General features: G+C 37.3%; 1 protein-coding gene across 1 annotated transcript; it reads right to left on the minus strand.

Moving 5' to 3' along the window:
* Positions 1-1,611: 1,611 nt before the first annotated feature.
* On the minus strand, positions 1,612-5,282 carry LOC123264040. The gene is made up of 2 exons (XM_044727084.1): positions 3,573-5,282; positions 1,612-2,232 (listed from the first exon to the last, which is right to left on the minus strand). Exons 1-2 carry the CDS (start codon positions 5,280-5,282, stop codon positions 1,612-1,614), a joined length of 2,331 nt encoding a protein of 776 aa, XP_044583019.1.
* Positions 5,283-11,574: the final 6,292 nt, after the last annotated feature.

The following is an 11,574-nucleotide window of genomic DNA, read 5'->3' on the forward strand; positions in this document are numbered from 1 at the left end:
GAATTATAAATTTCGTTTTTATTTTCGATATTATGGGGTTCATTTTTTCTAAACAAGGTTGAAGGTGTCTGATAACATCTTCCAAGTTGTTGATGCATTCTAGTTCGTTATCTGCAACAGTGAAGAGACCTGCGTCATCCGCGTACATGCCTATGTTGCATTTTTGTCATATGTGATGATTATCGATGTCTATCATATAGGTGTTGAAAATTATGAGGCTTGATGCTCTTCCTTGCGCTATTCCTTTTTTTATTTTCTTTTTATCTATTAATTTTCCATTTCGGTAGAAGTTTACTATTCTTTCACCTGTTGGTTGGAAATTAGTTTCACTATTTTTAGAGATAATCTCAGTTTTCCTATAATGTCGATCAGTACCTGTGGATTTACGTTGTCATATATGCTTCTTCGAAGTCTATGAGCAGTAGACCTATCATTTTCTTTTTAGCGAATGCGTTGTAAGCTTCTGTTATTAGCATGGCTATATTGTCTTGGATGATTTACCTTTTCGAAATCCATATTGTGTGTTTGGAATGAGTTCTTCTGTCTCCATGAAGTATTCCATGAGGTTGAGGAAGACTCTGTCGAATACCTTAAGCATGAATGAAGCTAAGGAGATCAGTCGTAGTGGTATTCTATTTGGTTTTGGTATTAAACATATGTCATCTACTTGTTTTGACTCGCGATTGGTTTACCGCAAGTATATAAAATTTTACGTATAAAATTAAAGCTTATATTTTATACCAAGTAAATGAGTTACTCAAATAAATTGTGAATAAAACGTTTAGTTCACAATTAATAAATGCAAGACTAATAATAGATGCTGCACTAAGTAAAAACCATGAGGTTGAGTTTAACTTTAATTTATTTAAAGTAAAGAAATGCGACTGTGCGCTACAAAGTATGTAAGAATAACTAATTTAGAGAAAATACAAAAATTGTTACAAGGTAAGTAAGAACTAGGCGTTACAATTACAAGCAGGAAAAATTAGGAGTAGGAATATTTGGCAACGAATAGTTAACCAGGAAATAATTTGGAGGCGGGATAATTGCAAGCTATGCAGTTTGGAAAAATAAGCAGGAAAGGGAATACGGATGCTAAGATTTTTACCTGGATAGGCGATACGTTAACAAAAATATTTCTAAACTTAGTTAGCAATTAAAAGATTAAAAATACGAAATTTACCAAAGTAAAAAATCAAAGTAATATAACCCAGGTATCAAATTTATGACCATAAGCAGATTAAAAACTATTTAAGAAAATATCCTAAAAATTACCATTAAAAATTCATTTTCTATTCTAAATCTAGAAAATAACTAAAATATAAAAAAGCAAAAAAAAATTGTCTAGACTGCTATTGCAATACCTAGGCTGGGAAATTTACAGCCATAAATAAAATTAAACAAATGAATAAATCTTTTTCTAGATAACATGAAATACTTAAAAATATGGGTTTGAATTTAAAATAAAATATAGTATTTATATTATTTACAGATTTAAATAATAATTTTCGAATATACAAATAAAAAATATAAAATTATTTAAAAAATTTAAAATTTTCTAATAAAACTAATCGTACGACGGAACATGCCGCTCCCCTTGAACCATCTAGTTCAAGCAGATTCGGTGAAGTCGTCATCCTCTTCATCGATGGGAAGTGGACAAAGCTTCTTAACGCAACGGTCGTATGTGCCCGTTTTTGTCCTAAGGGTGACCACTCTGACGATGCCATCCTTTCCAGGATGAACAGCGGTGATGCGCCCGAGGACCCATTGTAAAGGAGGCAAATTTTCTTCAAAGATAAGTACCAAGGTTCCAACCTTGATATTAACTGATTTGCACGGAGATCCACTAAATTTAATCAGTTGATGAAGATATTCCTTGTGCCAGCGTATCCAAAAATGCTGCTTGAGCTGTTGAGTATGTTGCCAAGCAGATAGGCAGTTGATTGGAGTATCTGTGAAATCAACCTGTGAAAAAGCGGTCAACGGACTACCTATGAGGAAGTGAGATGGAGTCAAGGGAAGAAGGTCATTAGGATCGGATGACATAGGAGAAATTGGCCTTAAATTTAGGATAGCTTCTATCTCAATGATATATGTTTCTAATTGCTCAAAAGTAAGTAAGGTATCACCCACGGTTCTAATTAAATGATGCTTAAATGATTTCACCGCGACTTCCCAGATTCCACCAAAGTGCGGAGCTCTAGGGGGGATAGTGCCAATCAATCTTTTCTGCGTTACAAAATTCAGTTATTATATTTTGATGCGCTTTCGAATTAAATAAATCATAGAGCTCATTTAGCTCGTTTTTAGCTCCGACAAAGTTAGTAGCGTTATCGGAGTGAATTTCTATTGCTTTTCCTCGTCTTGAAAAAAGTCGCTTGAGGCTGGCTAAAAATGCTTCAGTGGTTGAGACACTACAAATGTTCCGATTTTATCAGCCTGGCGAACTACCACCCGAAATTTTCGTTACCGACGCTCGCTAAATTAATGTGTAGCTCCCGTGACGTCACAGGACGACACGAGGAGGGGAAAAAACGGTTACGAACCTCAAACCTTGAGCATTGATCGACACTTCGATCTATCCCCCGGTGTCAACCACCACGTTTGATATTTCTTAGTCAATTTACTACTATACCACTATTATCACTATTAGGTGATTACTCACCAAAATTTATAAAACTTACTACTAAAACCTACTAAAATTCTATTAATAGTTTAATACTAATTATCAGAAATATTTTATATTACTTCTATTAATTTTATTATTTTTGCATTAGGTGATTATTCACCACGTTTATTACTATTGTTCAATTATTTATAACACTAAGTTTAATTATTCTATCCCTATAAATATTTCGGTTAAATTACGTAGTAACCGAAATACCACAAGTTTATATTAAAAGTGCTTATTTTGTGTAATAAAGTTAAGTTTATTGTTATCACCGCTATACACTATTACTAAACTACCACTATTCACCTATCTATTTACTACGACTATCTATCTACAACCTGCCAAAGGGTCAATCAAAGACGAAGGGTCATCGTTGCAGTTAAAATTTGTAAGTAAGTAAAATAAATTAACTGGCACGCGTGAGAACTTCTGTCTCAAACTAATAAAATCATCTAAAGACAAAGACACTCATTGGTTCACGGGAGCGGAATATCCCAGAGCAGCGAATCCTAATTTTTAGAAGTTTAGGCGATTATTTCTTATCCGCGAGGTTTAATGATCTAAATAATTAAATTTTTAAATTAACCAAAAATTTAGTGTTTCATGGTAAGGTCACTGACAAGTTCCAAATGAACAGCCTTTGTGCACATGCAAATGTATACTGCCACGTAAACCTTTACGCGGTCGCGATTACGATGACGTTTTTCTTTTATATAAAAGGGTCCACAATAATCAACTCCTACGCGTAAGAAAGGACGCGAAGATGTGACCCGCTGAGTGGGAAGAGTTCCCATCGGGTGATTAGCAAGACGCGGTTTTGCGCGAAAACAAGGTATGCATTTACGAATCAGCTACGTGTGACGCTGCGTCCATTTAACGTCCAATAATTTTGGCGAACTGAGTATAGCGTTGCTTGCATACCTGCATGTTTAAGTCGAAAATGTTCGGCTTTGATAATTAATTTAGTCACGTGATGCTGAGCAGGTAATAAGATTGGGTGACATTGTTCTTCAGCAATAGAAGAATGAGCAAGTCTACCTCCAACACGTAAAATGTCGTCTTCGTTTATGATCGGATTTAATGGAATTAATTTGCTACATGAAGGAAGTGATTCCCCAGCTTTAATTGATTCTATTTCTTTTTTAAAGCAACTGGATTGAACTAAACGTATAATCAAGTCATGAGATATTGCTAATTCTGTACTAAGTAGTGGACCAAATTTACGTTCACTACTGGGTTTTTTAACATTGTGAATAAAACGTAGAATGCATGCTATAACTCGCTGCATCCTACTAAAAGAACTAAATCTTTCGATGATGTTATACTCTTTTATCTCAATTTTCAAACATGCAATTTTAGGAATAAGAGGTTTTAAATCAGGAATATCTATAGGAGTAAGAACTCCTTTCGGCCATGCTGAGCTTTCCTGAGTCAACCATGAAGGCCCATCAATCCAAATGGAACTTTCAATAAAATCTGACGGAAGCTGTTCTCGAAATATAAGATCTGCAGGATTATCTTGTGATAAAACGTGCCGCCAATGGCAAGACTCAGTGATAGTTTGAATTTCTGACACGCGATTCGATACGAAAGTTTTTAAGCGATGAGCTGGCGTATTTATCCAATGTAAAACAATCGTAGAATCAGACCAAAGATATGATTCATGAATGTTTGTCAAAATAGTTGGCTTTACAATATGATAAAGACGAGCAAGTAGTATTGCAGCGCAGAGCTCTAATCTTGGTAATGTCAATGGTTTGACAGGAGCCACTCGAGACTTAGAGGAAATAAGGCGTATATATACCTGACCCTGACAATTAACTGAACGCAAGTACAAACAGGCGCCATAGGCCTTTTCACTAGAGTCGCAAAAACCATGTAATTGTACTTTAACAGAATCAGGTATGGTAATTCCACGAGGAAAGCGTAAATTTTCGATTAATGATAGCTGGTCCAAATAAGCGGACCAAGACGAATGAATCTCAACAGGAATAGGTTCATCCCACGCTACCCCGGCTTTCCACAGGAGCTGCATGATAATTTTTGCGTGCACGATGATTGGACCTAGGAGATCAAGAGGATCAAATAATTTTGCAATTTGAGATAAAACAGTCCTTTTTGTAATGGACTTGGATACCGAAAGATTTACAACATAAAAGAAATAATCTTCACGGGAATTCCATCGAATACCTAATATTTTTATAGATGAGTCAGGATCTAACGACATATGTGCACTATCAGGATGCTCTTGATCCTCAATAAGCAGAGATGGATGATTCGCAGCCCATTTTCTTAAACAGAATCCACCCTTTTTTAATAAAGATATAAGTTGATCACGTAGGATAATTGCTTCAGAGATTGTTTGTGCACCTGTGAGCACATCATCGACATAAAAATCTCTACATAGTATTTGGGCTGCAATTGGAAAATTCTCCTCCTCATCATCGGCAAGTTTATATAATATTTTGATTGCTAAATACGAAGCGGAAGATGTACCATACGTGGTAGTTTCAAGTGTATATATCTGAATAGGTTCAGAGGTATTTCGCCGATAAAGAATTTTTTGATATGGAGTATCTTCAGTATTGACACGTACCTGTCGATACATTTTCTCAGCATCAGCAGTGAGAACATAGATGTGGAATGGTCATTTTTAGATTTAAGTTTTTCTATTTTATTGTTTTATTGCACCTTTGTACTTAGCAGTAAGTATTTTTTTTAAAAGGTTGTAAATAAAGGGATTAAGAAAAATTCCCAAATAACAGATGTTTAGTTAAGATAGTTTAGAAAATATTTGTATGCGTGGGAACGGAAGTATAGATTTGTCTCGTGGCAAAAATGTACATTATAAGTACCGAGAGTGTAAGAACGAAGTATGACTGATGCGGGGGTGAGAAACCCAGGTAGTAAGTAAGATCTAATTGTATGGGACTCGAAGAGGCAGTTCCTACTTAACTTCGATGTACGACAGACCTCTGTCCTTTAACTCTGTCAATTTTTTCTAATAAATACTCACTTTAAATTAACCGCCCCGTGATACCTTAATAATAACAACTTAATAAACATTTAGTATCCTATCCTATAAAACCCGATACCACATTTGGGGGCTCGTCCGGGACCACGGAAAATCGGAAAATAAAAAGTGTGTAAGAGACGTGTCGGTGTTGTGTGAAAGTTCATATAAGTGCGCGAGTTAGTAAGCCATGGACGATTTAATTGACCAGGTTGCAACAGGTGTTGCCGCGGCGGATTTGGAAGACGACCAACTTCCGCGACTGAGAGTCCCACAGCTCAGAGAGGAGCTAAGGCGCCGGAACCTCCGGGTGACAGGTCGAAAACCAGAGTTGTTAGCGAGGCTAAGAGCTGCACTGTTGGTGGAACGGGATCATGTAGCCGACGATGATGAAGAAAATATTGCAGACCTTGTAGACGACGAAGAAGAAGACGACTTTGAAGACGCTCGAGCTGTCAATGTTGAGGGACTCCCAGGAAGAGGAAACCATGATATACGTATACGAAATCCTGTGAATGATGGCCGAGGATACAACGACGAAGACGACGATGGCGCAAATAGACGTGAAGAATCACAAAGATTACTTACCTTTAAAGACGTTGAAGGTGCGTTAGAGAAATTCAGTGGGGATGACCACACAAATGTCCAGCAGTGGTTGGATGATTTTGAAGAAATGGCAGAGCTTTGCAAGTGGGACGAAACCCTGAAGATTACATACGCCAAAAGGTTATTAGACGGATCAGCAAAAATGTCGTGAACTACGAAAAGTGTGCGAAAACGTGGAAGAAGCTGAAAGAATCTATGAAAGAAGAGTTCGAGGAAGCTGTCGATTGTTTGAAAATTCATCGAGAGCTGAGCAAGAGAAAGAAGAAGAGTGAGGAAACTCTGCAGGAATACGCATATAAAATGTTGCAGATTGCATCACCAGCGAAGCTAGAGATACAAGATGTGATACAATACATAATAGAAGGTATTCCTGATGATGTCGTAAATAAAGCTGTGCTATATGGAGCTAAAGATTTTAAACAGCTTAAAGAGAAATTTGGACAGTATGAGAAAATGAAACAAGAGATGTCCAAATCAAAAGCACGACCACCGGAGAAGAAGTTGGAGAAGACAGGACGACCGCAGAGCTACAACCAAGGAAGAAAAGGAAGTCCAGGAGGTGCAGTTTCAACCTCAGGAAAGAAGACGAGTACAAAGTGTTACAACTGCGGCGGAGAAGACCACGTGAGTGTGATGTGTCCCGAAAAAGAAAAAGGGAAAAAGTGTTTTAAGTGCGGAGAATTTGGGCATATAGCCTCCGAGAGTCCACCGAAGTCGAAGGAAGTGTATTTAGTGTCGCGTCCTGCTAAGGAAAAATACCAGAAGGAAATTAAGATTAAAGACAGTAAGATTTTAGCATTAGTAGACACTGGTAGCGATTTAACGTTAATGAGTATGAGGGAGTACAAAAATCTAGGATCACCACCTTTGTGTAACAAACAGGTATGTTGTTACATCGTGGTCTTATTTTAACATTATTTTATTTGTCTGAATAATATAATTTTATTCTTTTAAAATATATTTTTAAAAGAAATAAAATTTACAGCAGACACTGATAATGAGAAACGCATTAAGTATCTCGTCCGGTCTCGCCGAAAAATTTCCCGTCATTGGGCAGACTTAAGTTCTTTGAAGATTAAAATCCTAAGTACACAAGTAAATGGGAGTTTTATTGCTCTCTGTATTGACAGCATTTTAGAAAAGAACTTTAGAAATTTTTAAACGTTTAAATAGGATTAAATCTAATAGAAAATAAATTTAAAACTTTTAAGATAAAATAATTTTAAAGAACTAAAAATTTGATAATAAAAGTTAACAACAAATTTAATAACCAACATTAATATAAATAGAAATTATTTAAATAATTACTAAAAAAGGGGAATTAACAATTAAAACAATAGAAAATATTTAAATAATTATTTAAAAATTTAATAATATAAAAAAAAAAAAATCAACAACAATTACGTAAATAATTACGAAAGAATAATTACGAAAGAAATAATTATAAGAAATGAATATTATTAGTAATAGTTATTAATAAAATATAAGACTTAGTTAAATAAAAACTATGTATTTGTGTGCATGTAAATGTGCTTACACGTATACCAATACATAGTTATATATTAGCCTATAAGTAAGAGAGAGAGACACATCATGCCCTCTGGGCCCAAGGAAGGGAGTTCAAGCGAACATCTTGGAAAAATCGGAAGAGAGGGTAGAAACTAAGGGAAATTGAATACTGTTTTCCCCCAATTAGTAATTTGGAAACGCCCAAAAATTCGAGTCCCAAGAGAACTTCGTATGAACTCTCTCTCTCGTCATCCTGACCCCGAACTGTGCGGATCACCCAATTAGCTAGTGACCGTGGCTACTCTCACGCAGCTGAATAGTTTATTTTAAATTAAACTCAGTGTTAATGAATAAGTTTTCATTTGTTATTTTAAAGTAAAATCGTAATAATATTTTAACATCTTCCTACTTATCTTCACATAAAATTAAATAAATAATTAACCGCGTTAAATAATAAAAATATTAATTGACCAAAAACCCACGTGTGTCGACGTAACAATAAAGGTATGTGTTTAAACTTATTGTAGTTTCACATGTGTAAAACTTTGAATGTTAATATAAACCTGAAACAATAGAATTTTGTAAACATTTATCTTTTGTAACTTTTAATTAATTTCAATATATTGTATAACTCTTAAATTTGCAGTGAGTTAATTTATATTAAAAGAAAATACCAATATCAATTCACAATATTTTTGGGTTCCCGGTCTAGTGGTTGAAAAATACCAGGACCAAAATAAATATTAATAATTTACGTTCATCGTTTGGGACGTAACAAAATTGGCGCTCGAACATTGGACCAGAATTTTTGTGAAACGATATTGTGAAATAAATTTGTGGTTAAATTTTAACAAATAAGTATTAGAAATTTCTTAAAATTTTGTGAAAATTATCTAGATTTTGAATAAATTTTAAACAAATTGAATCAATTTATTGAATTCTTGTGAAATTAAATAAAAATTTTAGAGATTCGTAAAAGAAATTAATTTGTGGTTAAATTTTAACAAATTGTGGCGGTCATGTGACCGCTGACATTAAAATTATTTAAAAATTAGTAAAAATTTAGTTAAAATTAAAATTATTTTGTTAGACATTTAGGCTACAGTTAAGATTTGAAATTGTAAAATGTAGTAAATTCAATAGAATAATTTAGTTGTAAACTTTCAGTTGTAATAGGATTAAGTTGTAAATATTTGTACATTTTAAGATCCGGAGCCTTTTCTCTCCGGCTTGTGGGTTTTTCCCATGAGTTTTTTCCCAACAACTTTCCTCATACCTTTCCTGTTTATTACTCTTTTTTCTATGTGCAATAAACCCAAGCGATAGAGGACCCGAGGTCAGCATGGCCAGCTGTACTCTCGGGCCCGCTGACGTCACGAAGGCTTATTGCCCCTTTGCACTTTTCTCACACTTTTCTATTTCCCGAAGATTTTCTTCGTGTCCCTTCGCAAATCTCCGGGGCCTTCTACCCCACTACTACCCTTTAAACTTCGACTCTGATACCCAAAGTGCAGTAGTGGACACCATTATTCCGACCTAACTCCCCGTCCTGAGTGCACGTGGCTCCGGGTGATATATTTCTGTCGTGAATCGTTACAATATACATAGTAAATTAACCTCACGTTTACTTATTAACAGAACCTATCACCGTACCCATTAAAAATCCTAAAGTGGTGACCCCGTGAAAAAATACAGTGATTCTAGTGCGGTAATTCTGTTTAGTTAAATTCAATGTAGTTAATTAATTTATTTATTTACAAAAAATTTAAAATTTTTTCCTTCTTTTCCTCTCCCGCGTATCGCTAAAATTTTTTTTTAATCGCTCTTTTAGTGCAGTTTGAGTGAAAATTATAAAAATGACTAACGAAGAAAGAGAAGTAACCCCGCAGGCAACAAACCCCGAAGTCCACGCCACTACTTCATACGCGCCGCAGCTACCCGAGTGCAAGAATGACGACGTGGAAATGTGGTTCGCACTCGTCGAGGCAGTTTTTACAGCATCGCGAATAACTTCGGAGAAAACAAAATACGCGATGATTTTACCGAAGCTACCGACCAGCGTGGCAATGGAAGCTCGCGATCTCATATTAGGCGAACCAGGAGATGCACCATACACGACTTTCAAAACCGAAATTTTGAAAAGACTTGGGACCACCGAGGACCAAAGAACGCGCCGGCTCCTGGAAAGTGAAGAGATGGGTAACCAAAAGCCGTCCCAGTTCCTGCGCCTCCTGCAACATTTAGCGGGCAAAAATATGTCAGAATCAACAGTGCGCGCCTTGTGGAAAGGACGTCTGCCGCGAGAGCTACAGGCTATCCTGAAGATCGTCAAAGATCAGCCACTCGAGAAAGCAGCGGAGATAGCGGACGCCTCCATCGTGCATATGCCGATCCGCCCCAGCCTAGCGGAGGTAAACCGAACAGCGCCGAAGCAAGAGGACTCCTTGGTGGAAGAGATGAGGAAGCTTAGTGCGGCATTTCACCAGGAAGTCGCTACGTTGAAGAGGGAGATGGCAGCAGTGAGAGCAGGACGCGATCCGGTGCAGAACAATTCTAGTTCCCAGAAGCACAAGCAACGACGCTCCAGATCCCGCTCGCGTTCAAATTCAAGAAGTCAACGTCCCGCGGACTTGTGCTGGTATCACTGGAGATTCGATACCAAAGCCACTCGGTGTACAACCCCTTGTGTTAAGTCCCCGGGAAACCAGCTGGGAGGTCGTTAATAACGGCAAACGACCAATGCCCGAAGAAATCACGCCGTCTATTCGTCTGGGACCGCTCGTCGAAAGTGCAATTCCTTGTGGATACCGGGGCAGACCTCTGCGTCTTCCCCCGACAACGACTCCGTGGCTCGCATGCAAAGTCCTCTTACGAACTTTCAGCAGCCAACGGCACCCCGATAGCAACATACGGGTTTGTCACGCTTTCGCTCAACTTGGGACTAAGACGCGACTTCACTTGGAGGTTCGTCATCGCAGACGTCTCCAAGCCAATCCTCGGCGCAGATTTTTTGGCTCACTACGGACTCTTGCCAGACCTGCAGAATAGCCAGCTGATCGACTCGACCACTCTGCTTACCTTCAAAGGAAAGGTGACCGAGTGCGAAGAACCAAGCATAAAAACGATCAGCGGGTCATCAATGTTTCACGATTTACTGCGAGAGTTCCCGGAGATCACACGCCCAGATGGCGCACCCCGGCAGGTAAAACATAATACTAAACATTACATTTTAACCACACCAGGGCCACCAGTCGCGCAAAAACCGCGACGGTTAGCTCCAGACAAACTTAGAGCAGCCCAAAAGGAGTTCAACAAGATGGTTCAGATGGGTATCGCCCGTCCAGGAAAAGGATCGTGGGCATCGCCTCTTCACATGGTTCCCAAGAAAAGGGAACGACGAATGGCGAGCCTGCGGCGATTATCGCGCATTGAACTCATTCGTGAACTCATTCACTGGTAGGGGGGTGATGTGGCGGTCATGTGACCGCTGACATTAAAATTATTTAAAAATTAGTAAAAATTTAGTTAAAATTAAAATTATTTTGTTAGACATTTAGGCTACAGTTAAGATTTGAAATTGTAAAATGTAGTAAATTCAATAGAATAATTTAGTTGTAAACTTTCAGTTGTAATAGGATTAAGTTGTAAATATTTGTACATTTTAAGATCCGGAGCCTTTTCTCTCCGGCTTGTGGGTTTTTCCCATGAGTTTTTTTCCAACAACTTTCCTCAAACCTTTCCTGTTTATTACTCTTTTTTCTATGTGCAATAA

The sequence above is a fragment of the Cotesia glomerata genome, linkage group LG4 (assembly GCF_020080835.1).
Source record: "Cotesia glomerata isolate CgM1 linkage group LG4, MPM_Cglom_v2.3, whole genome shotgun sequence".
NCBI lineage: Eukaryota > Metazoa > Arthropoda > Insecta > Hymenoptera > Braconidae > Cotesia > Cotesia glomerata.